Source organism: Osmia lignaria, chromosome 2, assembly GCF_051020975.1.
Source record: "Osmia lignaria lignaria isolate PbOS001 chromosome 2, iyOsmLign1, whole genome shotgun sequence".
Taxonomy (NCBI): domain Eukaryota; kingdom Metazoa; phylum Arthropoda; class Insecta; order Hymenoptera; family Megachilidae; genus Osmia; species Osmia lignaria.
Window position 1 is genome coordinate 2030682 of NC_135033.1, and position 19831 is coordinate 2050512.

The 19831-nt window shown below is 39.5% G+C and overlaps 2 protein-coding genes across 2 annotated transcripts in view; both read right to left on the minus strand.

Annotated features, from left to right (window-relative positions):
• Positions 1-19831, minus strand: part of LOC117606021 (ras-like protein family member 10B) — a 166805-nt gene that overhangs the window by 20053 nt on the left and 126921 nt on the right. Inside the window, exon 4 of the mRNA XM_034327980.2 lies at positions 5615-5818. Coding sequence (XP_034183871.1) covers positions 5615-5818 — 204 coding nt within the window. The remainder of the gene's footprint in view (positions 1-5614; positions 5819-19831) is intronic.
• On the minus strand, positions 5770-9957 carry LOC117606020 (uncharacterized). Its single transcript, XM_076692350.1, has 4 exons — positions 9826-9957; positions 9142-9741; positions 8579-9044; positions 5770-6497 (listed from the first exon to the last, which is right to left on the minus strand). The coding sequence occupies exon 2, from the start codon at positions 9696-9698 to the stop codon at positions 9198-9200; it is 501 nt and encodes a 166-aa protein (XP_076548465.1). The 5' UTR covers positions 9699-9741; positions 9826-9957; the 3' UTR covers positions 5770-6497; positions 8579-9044; positions 9142-9197.

A 19831-nucleotide genomic window follows, 5' to 3' on the forward strand; every position in this document is an offset into this window, starting at 1 on the left:
TTAGGAAAGGGTCTATTTTATAAAACAGTGAACACGGTCCTGATCCCAACCACCATTCGAGTGGTTTCAGCATCAACGACAAAAGACAATCAGACTGCAAAATGTCGGAACACGAGGTATGTATAATCGGCAAGTACTTAGAATATTATATCATTAATATTACGTTATTTATATATAAATTACTTTCTTTACAAATGAAAGTGGACACACAAGAAGAAAAGAAAGAAAAGAAAGAAGAAATAGAAAAGATAAAAGGTTAAAAAGAAAGAAGAGGAAAAAAAGAGAGGGGAGGAAAAGGAAAAGCTGTCGACGTCGCAAGTAAGTAAAAACGTTGATTTTTCTATGTAATAAATGTGGCAGACTTAGATTTACGTGAAACGGAAATCATTTCTACAATAATAGCAAATGAATTTCCACGATTATTTTTTGTTTTCTAATAACGTCACAATTATAGTAAAATTCATTACTATATTTCAGATGAAAAAGCTAATTAAAAAATTTATGTACGGAGGACGTCGCGGCGGCCGCTGTAGAGGAAGAGGAGGACGACACGACGGGGCGGCAGAAGAGGTGGTGGTGGTGGTGGCAGGCGACCCGTCTTCGTTAATATTTATTAATGAAAAAGAAAAATAAAGAATATAAACTATTACATATCTCTTTATTTCTTATTCCCTTCGTAGCGGATCTCTGGCGAATAATCGCAACGAGAAATCGAAAAATCGCGAAAGAAAACCGATGTCGTTCCGCGCGACAAAACACAGTCCGTCTCGCCAAGCCATCGGTATCGTCATCTTGCTTTCTCACTTGCACTCGCACGCATTACGCCGTCCGCGTGATCAACTGTTACCGGCAAGCATCGGCCGCTGATTCTTTCTTTTCTATTTATAGACGCGTTTAGAATTAGTGTAATGTATAAGTGTACTGTAAGAGTTAGTCAATAGTTTTAAGTAAAACTGTTGCATCCTCAATATCTCCGCTTCACCTTCTTGAAATTATTAATGTCCTGTAGTTTTCATTCCCATAAGTTTTATGGTCGCGTACCTTATGTGTATTATTTCATTCTTGCTATCTCTCTTTCGTTCGCGCTGTCCTTTTCTATGTCCGGCAAGAATCAAAATCTCGTCAGTAAATGATAGATAAATAGGAATACAAACAGCACATTTATATTGCCTTCTATGACTTTTTGCATATAGAATATGCGAAATATTGCGAAATGTGCAAGTTTTATAATTCATGCAATTATCGAGACGAAAAATCAATTTTACGAAATTGAGTGTCTCTTTCGCGCATGGCGTATACGTGCATGCTTTCTATTGATTGTGTGAGTGCATGCATACAGGTCATGGCACAAGGAGTCTGTGCCCTTAAGCCGGGTATCCACTTGTATCAAACGCCCGTATCGTATCACCATTACGTATCCACTTGAAGAGATAAGCGATGTACAGTAAAACCTGGATAAATTCAACCAAGATTGGGACCCAGTGGTTGCGTTTACCTAAGCACGGTATCGAAGCTCGGATGACACGCGACGACCAGCCAAACGTGAACGTAGAAAGGGACAGACAGTGGTGGAAAGAGAGAGGTCCGAAATCAAAGGAAAGAGCCGAAACGTATCGGTGTGACTAATACTAATTGAATCAAAAAACTTTTTTATTTTTGACTTTGTTTGAGTGAAACTTTTACTAGCGCATTGGTGAGATTTTTGTGAGTAAAGTGGTACCAAACATGATATAGTTTCAATTATAATTACTTGCTAAAATTGATGTTATAAGATGGCGAAAAGCAAGAGAGATCGAAATCCAAACCAGTCGCGGTGTCGGCTTTGGTTTCAAAGGTTTCATTTATCCTAGCGAGGAGTCGATTCTGGGCATTTAATGTTTCATTTATTCAAGCGAGGAGTCGATTCCGGGCATTTAATGTTTCATTTATTCAAGCAAGGAGCCGATTCTGGGCATTTAATGTTTCATTTATCCAAGCGAGGTGTCGATTCTGAGTTCGTACACATGTTTTCTTTGCAGCCGACATGCCGATTCTGTGTCCGTACACATCTTTTGTATTCAGCCGACATCATTTATATCCAGTCGTGATGTCAATTCTATGTTGTTTATTCTATTACTATTGTTTATAAATATAATTCAACCTATATCGAGTTTGGTATCATTTTAATCAGAAAAATCTCACAAATGCATTAGTAACAGTTTCATTGAGAAAAAGTTAAAAATAAAAAAGTTTTATCGTTGAATTAGTATTAGTCACACGGATATTACGGTCGGATCATATTACACGGTTTCCTCGCCGAGCAGCTCGGTTCGGCTTAGGGGGAACCCCCCAAATGGAGGGGATAGCGATGTTTCATTTATCCAAGCATTCTTTCGTTGAATTTATCCTGGTTTTACTGTATCGATGCATGTCACAGCGTGCTACGGCTCGGTCAATATTTCTTTCTTTCTTGAAAGAGACGTTTCGACAATAGGACTAGGCCACTACAGGCGAGGAGTTTCGGTTTGCTGCGTGTAAGCCCGAAACGTCCAGGGCCCGTTGCGTTTCCTTTGATACGGAAATACGCACCGGGCCAATCCGAAAAATTTGTCGGTTCTTTGCCGTTGCATCGAAGGAAAGGTTTATGCGTTTGCACTTGATATAGCATTTCGTGCCGTCACTTAGGTTTTCAAGTTCAATAAATTAACATTTCAATTTATTCTAAATTTTTCGGTATTATTGGACTCATTTCAAAATTGATGAAATTATTTATCAAATTAATCTAATTTAATTTAGACAAATTTTATTGTCTAAATATATTTAAATATATCAATTATCTTCGGTGCTACGCTGTACATAAAAGAGTAATATTAATAATCACCTCTGTGATTATTAAAAAAGGACAATGTTAATTTTCCAGAGATTTTTCCGTTGCCGAGTATCGAAAGTTTGCCTGTTGGTCTGTGATACGGAGGTAAGCAACGGGCTGATCCGAAAATTGTCGGTTTCTTGTCATTCAAAAGAAAGATTCGGAGACCACTTGGGGCGTGAAAAAAACGTACAGGGTGATCCTCTCGCTACGCTACCCAAAGGAAGTGCCGCCACAATAGAATGTAGAAGTCGGCATCCCATTTCTGTCATCGCTTACTTGACCGAGGTGGCCCCTGCAGCGAAGACGACATTCTATTGTGGCGGCACTTCCTTTGGGTAGCGTAGCGAGAGGATCACCCTGTACTTGAAAACCCAGGCGAAGACACGAAATGCTATATGTCAAGTGGAAGTCGTTTCTATGCGAGCGAATATGCATTTCTTGTTTTTTTTTAACATTTTCAATTTTTTAAATCTTCCGAATATTAAAATCATATTATTTTCAAAAACATTCTATTTGACGGCACTGGAGAGATTATTTTTATTACATCTGCAAGTATTTTATTTCCCTAAGTTACGAACCGATTCCCAAAATTCCTCTTTAAATTGCAAAGTTCTACAGTAGTAAGCGACGGAATTCTACAATAAAGAAAGCACGTAACAAACCAAAACTCCTCGCCTGTAGTTGCCCAGTCCTATTGCCGAACTGTTTCTTTCAAGAAACGAAGAAAAATTGACCGAGCCGTAACACACTGACACGCAGCGATGCAACGCGTCCCGCTTTAACGGGATACGATACAGGCATTTCAGCCACCGACAACGTTGAAAAACTCTCTAATATTTTGAAAAATAAGATGCGTAATTTTCAATTATTTACAATAACTTCACTCTCTCCATTCAAATCTTGCTCCATCCAGTGCAGAAATATTAGAAATCACATAATGCATTAAGTTTGTAAAGGAAATGTAAAAATTGAAAGTATTTCTCATGTTATCCCACGAAATATGTCGAAAATATCGGTTTTTGACTTTTTTAAACACGGCACACCAGACTGAAAAATCTGAAAAAAATTGAGAGCACCAGTCATAACTAACTACTGTGAAAGTAAAAATCTAGTGTCTCGAAATCTTCTACCCGAAATCTCAATGTTTCAACTTCTTTTTGCGTTTTTAATTTTTCACGCCTAGGATTTGCAACCAAATAGTCTGACAAAATTCACAATCATAAAGAAACATATCTAGAATATTCTAGAATTGTTTCAGATTTGTTAAATATAGTAAAACCTGGATAAATGCAACCAAGATTGGGACCCAGTGGTTGCATTTATCCAAGCGAGGTGTCGAATCTCGGGTTACACGCGACGACCAGCCAAGCGTGAACGTAGAAAGGGACAGACAGTGGCAGAAAGAGAGAGGTCCGATGATGAAAGGAAAGAGCCGAAACGTATCGGTGTGACTAATACTAATTCAACTATACAACTTTTTTATTTTTGACTTGTTTTTAATGAAACTTTTACCAGCGGATTGGTGACATTTTTCTTATTAAAATGATACCAAACACGATATAGTTTGAATTATAATTACTTGCTAAAATTGATGTTAAATGTTGGCGAAAAGCAACAGAGATCGAAATCAAAACCAGTCGCGGTGTCGGCTCTGGTTTCAAAGGTTTCATTTATCCAGGCAAGGTGGCGATTCAGGGCATTTAATGTTGCATTTATCGAAGCGAGGTGTCGATTCTGGGCATTTAATGTTGCATTTATCCAAGCGAGGTGTCGATTCTGGGCATTTAATGTTGCATTTATCCAAGCGTGGTGTCGATTCTGCGTCCGTACACATGTTTTGTATTCAGTCGACATGCCGATTCTGTGTCCGTACACATGTTTTGTATTCAGTTCACATGCCGATTCTGTGTCCGTACATATCTTTTGTATTCAGCCGACATCATTTATATCCAGTTGTGATGTCAATTCTATGTTGTTTATTCTATTACTATTGTTTATAAATATAATTCAAACTATATCATGTTTGGTGTCATTTTAATCAGAAAAATCTAACAAATGCGTTAGTAAAAGTTTCGTTAAAAAAAAGTTAAAAATAAAACAAGTTTATCGTTCAATTAGTATTAGTTACACCGATATTACATTCGGATCATATTACACGGTTTTCTCGTCGAGCGGCTCGGTTCGTCTAGGGGGATCCCCCTAAGTGGAGGGGATAGCGATGTTGCACTTATCCAAGCATTCTTTCGTTTCATTTATCCAGGTTTTACTGTACCATTAAATAGGGAAAATAGGGCAAAACTACCCTCTCGGTTGAGATACAGGGTTGAAACTTGGTGTACAACAGTTTTTTTTGATAAGTTATAAAATGATGTATCGCTCAATAAAATCGGCTCAAGGGCACTTCTGACCATCTTATCCTGCTATACCCTTTCTTAAAGTGGCTTTTTAAGCAGAGACAGAAACAGCCTAATGGTCTCTTCTTAAATATCGTTTGAATTAATCAATATTCTGCCCAAATGCTTTAATACTTTTTTATAAAGCATAACAAGATGTAGGTATCGATTGACGTTTAAAGAAATATACAATTCCATTTAAAAAATTGAAGGTGACCTTGAAATCTTTGAAATGCCTTCATCTTCAAAATCAATACATACATCATGTGATGCTCCATTTCCTGTCTTACATTATTTTAGAGTTATAGCTGGCCTACACAACTGAAAAGTTAAAATGACGTTCATAACAAACAATTCATATTGTACGTACCTGGACGACACGACAGTTAAATCTGGCGCTACATTCGACGTAGCCGCATCGCCAATGCTTCCGGACAAGATTAACGATGTCCCTGTACCGAGTTCCAGAAGCAGCCGCGGGTGACAATTCGTCTTGCTTGTTTCCAACTACTAGCAATGGTACACCCCTCATGTCTCGTGCTTCGTAGATTTGCTCTCGTAACGTTCTAATGTACTGCGATGTCAGAAATGAAAATTTTCTTTTATAATCAGTTGCATGAGGGGAGGAATACCTGTGGAAAATAATAGTAATATTCTAAGGTACTTAGATAAAATTGTACGGGTACAAGAAGGTATAGACAAATCTGTAAAAGGAATTCAAGTAAATGCAAAAATTGCATTAACTTGTTAATTCTTATTATTATTGAAGAGAAATACCTAATTTTTAATAAATGGAAGATGAATCTTTTAGGGTCGATTCAATAGACTGATTGCATTTTGACTCATAATTAAAATATTAATTACATATGAGTGTTATACATAAGTGCATACATGTACGTAGCATGGAGATTGACCGAGTAGGACAAAATATTGGAACGACATTACCTGAATAGAATATAATGATGTTTAATTTAACTGGACTATGCATGAACAAACAGGAAGAGAGATTGTAAACAAATCAGGTGACCGTTTTCCGACGTCTGTCTTAAAAAATTACGCATCTTGTAATGCAACCAATGCCGAACCCCAGAAGTACGTAAGTACAGTACCGAGCATGGTAGGCTTCTCTAGGGAAAATGGCGATATCCTAGGCTCCTTCCCTCCCATACGCTTTTCGGCTTCCGGGACTCCTGACCCTTACCGTAGGCCTTGCCTTCCCTTCCCCGGACTCTTGGTCCACTCCGAAGGCGGTTCTAAGAAAAGTGACGATGTTTGAGAGGATAACAGGTGGGACAAATTTTAAGAAATGATTCTGGGGGTTAAAATAAAACGAAAATCAAGGATGACAGAATAGCATTGACGGCTGTTTCTTAGTTCTGAATGTTAAACGATTCGAGTGAAAAGCACTTAAAACCGGCAATCTACAGAGCACCGACGACTGAACGTGGGGTCAGTAGCGGCTTGTATAATCACAGCCAACAGTCATTGAGTACTAGAAGCTTATTACGTGCTATTGTGTTAATTTTTGTTACAATATGATATGAAGTGCTGACAAATCGTTGCCTAGCATAAAACTCTTTTTTTTAAATCTCGGAGGAAATGTTATAACGCATACCGTACTTATTAAAATTAATACGGGATTGTCAATTGTTCGCACGTCACATTAAATACTGTAGCATCAAGGAACAGAATAGCACGCAGTAAGCTTCTATAAAAAAGGCCTACAGGGTGTCCAATGACTACGTGAGCAATATTAGAGGGATGATTGACAATGTGATTCTAAACAACATTTTCCTTTGCCAAAATGTTGACGAACGCTCTGTTTTCGAGTTATTAACAAAAAATACTGGCTAATCAGAGCGCGCCTTTAGCGCGGGCCGAACCAAGAGAGTGTTGGGTTTGTTCTGCGTTCAGCCACAGTATAGGAAAGAACAGTAGGATCACTCTGCCAAAAAGCGTACTAATAATTGTCGCCCGCGCATGGCCGAATCGCACAACCAACAATATGGCGGCTGTGAATATATATGATAATAGTTTCTTGCATTTTAACCTCTGTTACTTCTAAAACATTCCTGTTGCGATAAAATTCAGTGAATTTTATACAGAGATATAAAATATGAGTGAAAGAGGTGGATACCGTTGTTCCTTTAAAGGGTGCCAAAGTGCAAGCAGTCACAGCAGTAACAGGCGTTCTGGGTCACCCTATATTTTATATCTGTCAAATGATATTTATCCAACGTTTCTTGTACATTTTGGATATAGACATTATTATTATTATCATCATTGTTTTATCAAAATATTACCAATTTATGGGTTGTTTATTAATTTCTAAGATATGCTGTATACATTATACATTTGTATATAATTTATTAGGACTTTATTAATTGAATAATTGTTGTATATAATAATTGTATTGTACAGAGATTTCAATAAAATGTGTATTTTAATTAAATGTAGATATTTAATAGTCTTTTTATGGTATTCTATTACGAAATCTCTTTTTGATTGTACCGAGTGCTTTTCAAATTAGAGCCCGCGCACAACCAGCAATATGGCGATCTATTGGTCATGAGATCAAAGGTGCCGACACGGTGTGAGCCTACTGTTCTTTCCTATACTGTGGTTCAGCCGTGATCAAGTGCATCGGCACCACGTCGGTATAGTAGGACGCGTTGGGCAAAAGTTGTATGGAATAATGAATGAAAAAAAGAAAAGAATAATAGTATCGAATTATTGGTTGCTCATGAACAACGAATAAAGTAATGAATAGGTGTCATGTAGAATAAATAGGAGAGCCGTTCACTTTGTCGAAAATCATTTTGTCGACACGATCATTTTGACGACAATCATTTTGTCGACAATCATTTCGTCGACACGATCATTTTGTAGACAATCATTTTGTCGACGTTCAATTGGTGAACATGTTTAGAGTTAGGGTTAGGGTTGGGGTTAAGGTTAGGGTTGCGGTTGCTGTTGCTACAAATGTCTGATATTTAGGTTTTCTGAACTAATTAACCATGTTGATCAGTTGAACATCGTCAAAATGATCGTGTCGTCAAAATGATCGTGTCGACAAAATAATCGGTTCGACAAAATGATCGTGTCGACAAAGTGATAGTCGACGAAGTAATTGTCAACAAAGTGATTGTGTCGACAAAATGATTTTCGACAAAGTGAACCAGACCCATAAATAGATCGATACTAGTATTTTTTTCTTTTTTTTTTAAGTTTGCAAATAATAAAAAAAGGATTAAAATGCAATAACTAATAAACATGTGAATTACAACCTACGTTAAATTTGAAATAACGCAAGAATTATGTAAATGAAACTTACCCATTTGTCGATGAATAACCCACTGTAATAAGAATGCTTGGCTGTCACTGGGTCATTGTGCCGATCCTGAGCATTCGAGAAGACAACACGTTACGCTGAACAGCTGATTTCCAAGCGGGATCATTGAATTCACAGAACGGTCGCTATCACTTTTCACAGTATTTTTCACTATCACTTTTTCACATTGTTATTTACTTGTTTCAGATATTTTCCGTAGATCTTCCTACGTTTAAATAATGGGTGGCCCCGAAAGGGGCTGATTGTTTCCAGTTGTTTTGTCAAGATTGGTTATGTTACGATAAATGGGGTTCGATGTACCCCCCTTCTGCCGCCACACATGCAGTCATACTTTTTTTATGTTTTGTTGCACGCGTTGTAGCATTTCTGGTGTGATTAAAGCCACCGCGTCATGTATTCGTGCCACTAATTCATCTGGCGTAGAAATGGCAACTTTGTAGACGTGGCTCTGAAATAGTTAATAAAAATACGAAATGGTGAGTAAGTGTACGTACATGTCAAGAAATATTTTTAAAGTAAGTTAAAAATTGTAATAGCATACGTACTTTTAAATATTCTCAGAAAAAAAAATTCAGCGGATTCATATCCGGCGATCATGGGGTCACGCAACAGGACCGCCGCGGCCAATCCAGCTGTCTTGAAAGGCTTCATCTAAATAGGCCCGGACATTTGTGACGAAATGTGCAGGTGCTCCATCGTGTTGGTAGAATATGCCTCTTCGAATTTCGGGAGGAATTACCTCCGCGAGATTCGGAAGAACATGTTCTAAGAACACTCTGTATGATGGGCCGTCCAATCTATTAGGTAGAAGGTACGGCCCAACGATAAAACCGCCGCAAATTCCGGCCCATACATTGATTGACCAGCGCACTTGTCCTGCTCGTGTTCGAATCGCCAACGGATTCTCATCGTCCCACACGTGCGAATTGTGGGCATTGAAGCACCCCTCCCTGGTGAAGAGGGCTTCATCAGTCCACAAGACGCACTTGCAGAACGATGGATTCTGGGCGATTTCGCCCAACAACCACCTGGAATACTGAATCCGCTGATTATGATCTTGAGGATTCAAGTGTTGCACCCGCACATACTTGTACGGGTGCATTGCGTGGTCCTTCAACACCTTGTGCACCGTTGATCGCTTGATACTAAAATAAAATACCATAATCACATAATTAGAACAATAAAACAATTCATTATAAAATTTTGATTTCTTTTATATTAAAACTTACTCCAAACGCTGACTGGCTTCTCGAATATTGATCGTAGGATCACGTTCGAATGCATCTAAAATAGCATCGGTGTTACGTATGGCTCGTAATCCATCGTCGGGGACCACTTCACGTCGCTGAGGCGTTATTGACCCAGTGTTGTACAATCACGATGCCACTTGTCAAAAACTATGCGCACTTGGAACGTTTTCTTCACCATGAACTTCACGATATCTTCGCATGGCAGCGTTCGCGTTGCTATTGCACTGCGCGTAAATGTACATCATGTTGTAATATTCAGCACTGGTTCGTAACATTTTTCTTCTTGTTTTCTTGGCTGTCTGATTTGAAATGGGACTGCTAGCTTTAGCGTTTGCGAAGTGGGTCCTATTTTCATTAGAGAGGGGATGTTCGTAGAAACTAACAAAGTAAAAATGCGCTTGACTTGGCTTTTGTTTCTGCGTTTTACAGTTTTATTGCTCTGTCATAGAGCAACAGATCTTTCCTACGCATCTGGTTTATTTCACCCGTACATTGCTAATGTCGCCAAAACAGATGGTTCAGCTCATGAGCCTAAAGGACCTCAATAAAACCTTTCCGTTTACCCTTGGGAAAGGATCTAGCCGTATAAGCATAGTGAATCGGCCCCAGCATCAATTTCGGTTGATATTTATACCACATAATGCTTTTTACCTTGCTGGTATAACACTTACCTGCGGTACGCGTGCTGTCATAAGAGCAGTGTAAAAGGTAAAGCAGCTTGACGAGCTCACCGATATGTTTTTCCGGATCCTTTATTCTTTGTCCTTTTCTACGTTTGGCCCGCGATCCGAGAATTAAAGGATCCGGAAAAACATATCGGTGAGCTTGTCAAGCTACTTTACCTTTTACACTGCTCTTATGACAGTACGCGTACCGCAGGTAAGTGTTATATCTGCACCGTAAATTAATAGCGCAAATTAACAAAAATGTACCAGTTTCATCAATTATAGTTTTATTGGGGTCCTTTAGGCTCATGAGCTGAACTATCTGGTTTTGGCGACAGTGGGAATGTTCGGGTGAAATAAACCAGATGTGTAAGACAGGTCTGTTGCTCTGTGACAGACCAATAAAACTGTAAAACGCAGGAACAAAAGCCAAGTCAAGCGCATTTCTACTTTATTAGTTTCTATGAACAACCCCTCCCTAATGAAAATAGGACCCACTTTGCAAACGCTAAAGCTAGCAGTTCCATTTCAAGTCAGATCGCTAAGAAAACCAGAAGAAAAATGTTAAGAATCAGTGCAGATTATTATAATATGATGTACATTTACGCACAGTGCAACAAATTGTAAAAAAGCGAGTGTCTGCATGTGTGGCGGCAGAAGGGGAGTACGTCGAACTCTATTTATCGTAATCAATCTTGACAACAACTTGAAACAATCGGCTCCTTTCGGGGCCACCCATTATTTAAACGTAGGAAGAACTGCGGCAAATATCTGAAACAAGTAAATAACAATGTTCAAAGTAAGAAAAGAAATTCTGTGAAAAGTGATAGTGACCGTTCAGTAAGTTCAATGATCCCGCTTGGAAATCAGCAGTTCAGCGTAACATGTTGTCTTCTCGAATGCTCAGGATCGGCACAATAACCCAGTGACACCCAACCATTCTCATTACAGTGGGTCATTTACGGACAAATGGGTAAGTTTCATTTACATTATTTTTATATTTTTTCAAATCTAACGTAGGTTATAATTCACATGTTTATCAGTTATTGCATTTTAATTCTTTTTTTATTATTTGCAAACTTATTTAAAAAGAAAGAAAAAAATAATAGTATCAATTTATTTATTCTACATGACACCTATTCATTACTTTATTCGTTGTTCATGAGCAACCAATAATTCGATACTATTACATATCCTTTTCTCTTTTTATCCGACTTCAAAAAGGAGGAGGATACTCAATTCCATGTGTATGTAACTTTTTTTTTTTTATGTACGTTCGCCGATTACTCAGAGACGGATGGATCAATCGGAACGAAACTTTTTGCGTCCTGTAGAGTGTAACTTCTCATTGGTCCACTAAAAAAAATATTTTGCATTTTTTCATTCCTAACGACTATTTCTTCTAAATGTATGTTCGCCGATTACTCCAAGATGGATGGACCAATCGGAACGAAACATTTTGCATCTTGTAGAGTATGTCTCCCGATTGGTCCCGTTAAAAAAACATTTTGCATTTTTTCATTATTAACGATTTTTTTGCAAAACACGTAATGCTTGACTTATAATTTTCACCGATTACCGCGAGACGGATGGACCAATCGAATAAAAAATTTTGCATCTTGTAAAGTATGTCTCCCGATTGGTCTCGCAAAAAATTTTTTGTATTTATTCATTCCTAATGACTTTCATTGCAAAAAACGTAATACTTCATTTATATCTTCCGGCGTTTATGCTGCAGGGAATGTACCAATTGCGATGAAACCTTTCAAATTTAGTAGGAGGTATATCCCCGATGATCGCACTTGCAAAAATTTATGGAATTTGTTAACAACTACTGTTATAGAAAAAAATCTATTCCTTCATGTTCCTCTGCAAGGAATGTATCGTTCGTGATGAAACCTTTCATATTTAGTAGGATATACAGGGTGTCACATGACAGCCGAAGAGGGATGATTGCTAAGGTGGTTCTAAACAACTTTTCCCTTTGCCAAAATGTTGGTTATTGCTCGGTTTTCGAGTTAATAACGAAAAACACCGACCAATCCGAGCGCGTATAGCGCGCAGTCCCATGGACTGCAGTGTCGGGTACGATAACCGGGCCTGACGAAGGTCGCGAACGAACGGCTTGGCACCCCGTTGGCATAGCACAATATAAAAACTGAACTGGCAAAACATTTTTAGTCGTTGTTTAGAATGAATTCGGAACCTAATCTCTTGTTGCCTGTCATAATGTAAAAAAGCAAAATTCTAAGGATTCTAAACAACAAATAAAAATGTTTGGAATGGAATAATTAATAAACGTTTGAATTGGAGGCTACGTTAATGATGAAAAATTTGAAAACAATTTAAATGAAACTTACTCTAAATTAACCTGCTACGCTGAAATCAAATAATTCCCACTAGGTTACTGTGTCGATTCTGAACATTCGACGAGGAAACACCTCGCCTATTATTCATACCTAAGTGCAATAAATGAGGGGAGTTCACTGGCTAGATCATGAAAACAGCTGTTCTACCGAACGTGTTTCCTCGTTTCCCAGTGACAATTATCTGCTTTCAGCGTAGCAGGTTAATTTAGAAACGAATGAGCAAGTTTCATTTAAATTGTTTTCAAATTCATCATTAACGTAATCTCCAATTCAAACGTTTATTAATTATTTCATTTCAATCATTTTTATTTGTTGTTTAGAATGCTTAGAATTTCCTTTTTTTATATTATGTCAGGCGACAAGAGATTAGGTTCCGTATTCATTATAAACAACGACTAAAAATATTCTACCAGTTCACTAAAAAGTGAGGCAAAAAAAGCCATGCTGCTAAAACAATTAATTACGACAAAAATGGACGAAGATAGCGACGTAAGGTTACACTTACGATAATTTTTTGATGTAGTTGATAAACTAGAGGACATGGAAATTCCCATTAACAATGATTTACTGGCCATAATGTTGCTGTATAGTTTACCAAAAAATTACGAGAATTTCAGGTGCGCAATTGAATCTTGCGATGAACTCCCAGCACTAAATACCCTAAGAATTAAAATAATTGAAGCAGGTGATGCACGCAAAGAAAATCCTTCAACTTGCGATATCCCCAATGCGAATGCAGTTTCTAATAAGGTACTACCAAAAGGTCATCAGTCAGGGTACCAAGGTAAGCCAAGATATTCCTACCGAAATCATCAAACCAACTCTTATCATAATGGCCAAAATAAGCCAAAATGCTACAAATGTAATAAGATAGGTCATAAATCATTCGAATGTAGATTTAAGGATAGATCTATGAAGAATAGACACAATAATGATATAGCAATGTTGACTACAGTAAATAGTATAGGTTGCGGAAAAGATTCATGGTGTTGCCTGGATAGTGGGAGCACAAGTAAATTGTGCAACAACCCAGATAAGTTAACAGATATGACAAGTTGCAGGTCAGAAAATTTAAAATTAGCAAATGGTGATTCAGTAAGCGTAACAGGTAGAGGAATGGCTCAAATAAAGATAAGGAATAAACATGTCAATAATGCTAAAGTCAATGATGTTTTATGCGCACCACAGTTGAGTATGAATTTGCTATCCGTGGGAAAGATAACATAGCCTCTTGACGGCGACAGGCCGTATATTTTGTAGATTGGCCGTGCGTAGTGCGTAGCGAATTGGTCGAGCGTTTTGGAAGGCACGTGGAGGCGTTCGACAGTCAGTCGAACTAGAACGTTCAGAGAATAAAGGTCGTAAACGAAACCCTTGTCTTTTTGTCCTACAGCTTCAGAAGTGGGATCGTACATCGTTTTGCTGTTTTCGGAACGTTCATTATTGTTTGTGTCGTTGTAACAGTCACGGTTTCGTTTTGTCGTTTCCGGAAGCTTTGTGCGGACTGCTATCGACGAAATGGATTTGAATTGGATACGTTCGACTCATTTGAATTTGAACTTGTGTGGACGGAACATTGAAGTTTTGAATTGAGGTGCTTGTAACTGAATTGTGACTTTGTGTTTTGACTTCCTGCGGTGATTTGGATATTTACTAGTCGCCATGGGTGAAGACCGCGTGCCATTTTTGAATTCGTGCACAGTGCAACAGTTGAAGGAATTTGCAAAGCGGCTGGGTATTCATACGAGTGGTTCGAAGGCCGAGTTGGTTGCTAGACTTGCTGTTATTGATGAGGCTTCTTGGAAAACGATACCAGAGGGTACCGGCCGGTCGGCTGGTCTACCAAGGTTGGAGGATGCGCCCGAATCAGCGGTATTTGTGCCGCCGGAAAATCGAGGTGAATCTTTTCAGCCGAGTAACGAGGCTTCGGCAAGTTACCACCGGGATGTGGCCGGCGGTGAATGCAGTGATGTGTCGGAATTAACGCGCCGCGAACTAGAGTTGTTGCGGCGGGAAAAAGAGGTGCTCGAGCGTGAGGTGAGAATGTTGCGAGAAAGCGTGGACGTTACCACCCCCGCGACAGGTGCTGGAAGTCGGGTTTCGACGATTGGAATACGTGCGATCGCCGATCTTTTGCCGGACTTTAGTGGGGAAAAGGATGGGTTTCAAAATTGGAGGACCCAACTTGAGCTTCTTCGCACGACGTACAATATCGATGAACTAACAATGAAAGTGTTGATCAGTTTGAAAGTTAAGGGAAAGGCTCAGGCCTGGTTTCACTCGCGACCGGCGCATCTGCAACTCGGAGTTGCTGAGTTGCTTGAGAGCATGGATCGCATGTTTAACCAGCGTCCAAATAAATTGAAGCTACGTAAAGACTTTGAGAGGCGTAAGTGGCAGCCAAACGAATCCTTTGCGGATTACTTTCATGCGAAAACGATATTGGGAAATAAGGTGCCAATTGATGGTGACGAACTTGTTGATTACGCTATTGATGGCGTGCCAGATGTTCGTTTACGTAACCAAGCTCGTCTGCAACGTTTCAAGACACCGGAAGATCTGTTGGAAGGGTTCGAGAACTTGTCACTTGGCCCTGAACCGAGGGAATACGAATGCCGACGGGAGGAGAAGAAGGACAGTACGGAGAAGAAGGACAGTACAAAACTGTCTACGAGAGGAGCGGCTGTGTCGACGCGTCGGAATAATGGTGTACGGTGTTATAATTGTTCGGAGACAGGTCATTTTTCGAGTGCGTGTCCACGACCAGCGACGCGGGAAAGAGGGTCATGCTTTGGATGCGGCAGTACACAGCATGGGATTCGAGATTGTCCGAAGGGATCACCAAAACCACCAGCCCTAGGAAACACGACCAACATTGTTGAGGCGGATACGAAGATTGCTCCGTACGTAGTATCGTTGTCATACGCAGTGGCGGATGGACTTGGTAATGTTTGCACTTCTGATGTTGTCGCGATGATAGATTCAGGTTCTCCTATTAGTCTAATCAAAGAGGATTTTGTTCCTCTTCGCGCGCGAAAACCCATTGCTGAGGATAGTAACACGTTTTACGGCATTAACGGATCAAAATTAAATGTTTTGGCGTTATTTCCTACTGATTGTACTGTTAATGATGTTTCGGTAAATCTTAACTTTTATGTAGTACCCGAGGGCACGATGAATTGTGTCGCATTGTTGGGAAGAGATTTTATGGCGTCTCCTCATATTTCTTTATCGTTATAAGAGACCGCGGTAGTTTCTAAGGTAAATTGTAATCCTGTAGCGGAAAACGAGACAGCCGGTACGTTGAATGAAATTTTTCTTATTGATTGTGATGTTGAAAGAGCAAGTGACGATCAGAATTTGAATATTAATCAACGAATCAGTCACGGTGTGTCCAAAAAACTTCGAGATTTGTTTACGGAAGAATATTTGAATAATAAACGTGTAGATCCTGCCTCGGATAATGTGGAGATGGTGATCAGTCTAAAGCACGATCAGCCCATTAGCTTTCGACCGCGTAGACTAGCGTTTTCGGATAAAGAAAAGTTAAAAATTGTTTTGGATCAATTGCTGAAGGATGGAGTTATTCGGCCAAGCAACTCGCCGTATGCGAGTCCAATTGTTCTCGTTCGGAAAAAGAATGGTGAATTACGGTTGTGTGTCGATTATAGGGAAATAAACAAGATCACAATCAAAGACAATTTTCCGACCCCACTTATTGATGATCATTTGGATCGACTACGTGACAAGCGTTACTTTAGTTGTCTGGATTTGAAGAATGGCTTTCACCATGTGCGTGTCAATGAGCAGAGTGTGAAGTTTACGTCCTTTGTGACCCCGTTTGGGCAGTTTGAGTACATTAGGATGCCCTTCGGCTTGATGAATGCTCCACGCGTATTTCAGCGTTTTGTGAATTCGATATTCGCGGAATTGTTGCGGCAGAATAAGATACTGTTATACCTTGATGACATCCTTATTGCCACAGAAGATATCGAAGAACACTTTTGTATATTGCGAGAAGTGTTTGGACTTGCGTCGCGTCACGGATTGCGCTTTAGGTTGGATAAATGTTTATTCTTGTTCGAAGAGATTACGTATCTTGGATATTTGATTTGTAAAGACGGGATACGTCCTGGTAAGGATACGGCGGAAGCGGTTTTAAATTACCCTATGCCGCGGAACTCTAAAGAAGCTCATAGATTTGTTTGTCTGGCGAGTTATTTCCGTCGCTTTATCAAAAATTTTTCTAATATTGCAAAGCCTTTATATGATTTAGTTAAGAAAAATGTCGAATTTCGGTTTGGTCCTGAAGAGTTGTCCGCGTTCGAGACATTGAAGACTTGTTTAGCGTCGCGACCGATTTTGGTAATTTATTCGCCGAAGCTCGTGACAGAGTTACATTGCGACGCCAGCTCTAGTGGTTTTGGAGCTATTTTGATGCAAAAGCAATTAGATGGACTGCTCAAACCAGTATTTTATTTTAGTAAACGGACTACAGAGGCAGAGTCTAAGTATCATAGCTTTGAGTTAGAGTGTTTAGCTGTAGTATACGCTATTCAAAGATTTCACATTTATTTATTTGGTATTCGGTTTAAAATTCTCACAGACTGTGATAGCTTTCGCTTGACGCTCAGTAAGCATAATGTTAATCCTCGCATCTCGAGATGGGCTCTATTTTTGCAGGCCTATGACTATACTATTGAACATCGACCAGGCACGAAAATGTCTCATGTCGATGCACTTAGTCGATGCCATGGAGTACTTGTACTGGAAAGTAATAGTTTCGAACGAATTTTGTCGGTAAAACAGGACAAAGATGAGGGAATTATAAAAATTCGGGATCGGTTAGAAAACGAGGAGGATAAGTATTTTGAGTTGCGTGACGGGCTAGTCTATCGTAAGACGAAAAACCGGAAGCTATTGTTTTATGTGCCAGAATGTTTGGAAGATAATGTCATCCGTACTTGTCATGATGATATTGGACATGTAGGAATTGATAAAGTGGTGGAAAACATAAGTCGTGTGTATTGGTTTCCGAGGCTTCGCGAGAAGGTAAAGGAGTACATTGCCAATTGTTTGAAGTGTATTGAGTTCTCGCCGACTAGTGGTAGACGCGAGGGATATTTGTACAGTTTACCGAAAGGGAATATACCTTTTCAGACGGTCCATATTGATCATTATGGACCACTTGAAAAATCTGGTCATGGGTTCAAGCATATTTTGTCAGTTGTCGATGGGTTTACCAAATTCACGCGATTGTATCCTTGTCGGTCTACAACCGCTGATGAAGCGATAAAGAGTTTGAGTGATTATTTTCGGTCGTATAGTAAGCCGAAACGTTTGATAAGCGATCGCGGGAGTTGTTTCACCTCTGCCAAGTTTGCGTCTTTTGTCGAGGAGTGGGCAGTCGAGCATGTATTGGTCGCCGTAAGTACGCCTCGTGCAAACGGCCAAGTTGAGAGGTTTAATCGGACTATTACGCCGATGCTGTCGAAATTGATCGAATCCCCAAATAAGTGGAGTTATGCGCTGGCTTCCGTGGAATATGCTTTAAACAATACGTTGTGTAGGTCTACAGGTAGTACACCTAGTGAATTGTTGTTTGGAGTTGTACAATCCGGAAAGTCCAATGACCGGCTGCGTGAACTTCTTCAATCATTGTCAACGGAAGAGCGAGATCTTCCTTCGATTAGAGACACCGCTTGTGTAGTTATTTCGAAGGTACAGGAGGAAAATTCGCGGTGTTATAATGTAAAGCGAAAGTCCCCCACTGTCTATAAAGAAGGTGACTATGTTGTAATTAAGAATTACGATACAACGCCAAGGGTGAACAAAAAACTTATTCCCAAATACAAAGGACCTTATGTGGTGAAACGCGTACTGGATTTTGATCGTTATATTGTTTCTGATATCGACGGATTCCAGTTGACTCAGATTCCATATACTGGAACTGTGAGTGTAGACCAGATGAAACTGTGGGATGCGAAATAGTGTAAATGTATGGAAGTGTTTGTTTTGCTTGATTACGATTTTATATATCTTGTGTCTTTTTCTTTTGTGTGTATTTCTTGTTTCATGCGTGTTTTTTTTATTTAGTATATGCGTGTGATATTTAGTATAAATTGCGTTTTAATCTTGTGTTTTATGTTTTTTTTGTATGAGTTGACCGGGACGGTCATATTGTCAGGATGGCCGAGACTGTAGGCGAGATAAGCTACGTCTCGAGTGTCACCTACGCATAGCCTCTTGACGGCGACAGGCCGTATACAGTAATGCTTCGAAATAAGCAAGTGGTCTCTGCTTCGAAATAAGCAAGTCGCTATCCCCTCTTCTTTGTTTGAAGTCGCCCGCAAAGTGAGAGGTACGAGAAACGAGTGAGAGGTCCATCAAAGCGCGAAGCCGATGTTTAGGGTAATAAATTTCACGCTCGACTGAGCAGTGACATCGGTTAGTAGAAGAAGGATGGAATATATATAATGCTTTCTCAGTCTGGTATATTTGCTTCGAAATAAAGCATAGTGCGAGAATGAGAGGGCATGTTATATTCTATCCTTGTCCAAAAAATAACATCGCTGCTCGGCCGATCACTTTATGATTTGCCGCTACCTCGGATCTCTCACTCGTTTCTCGCGTTTTCTATCGTCCCGTTTCAAGAACAAAGTCAAGCCGAATAGGTACCTGCTTCGAAATAAGCAACTGTTCGGTCCCGAGCCACTTGCTTATTTCGAAGCATTACTGTATTTTGTAGATTGGCCGTGCGTAGTGCGTAGCGAATTGGTCGAGCGTTTTGGAAGGCACGTGGAGACGTTCGACAGTCAGTCGAACTAGAACGTTCAGAGAATAAAGGTCGTAAACGAAACCCTTGTCTTTTTGTCCTACAGAAGTATTATTTCAAAGAGATAAAGCATTGATATTAAATCAAAATGGCCGTTGTACTGAAAGCACAGAGAA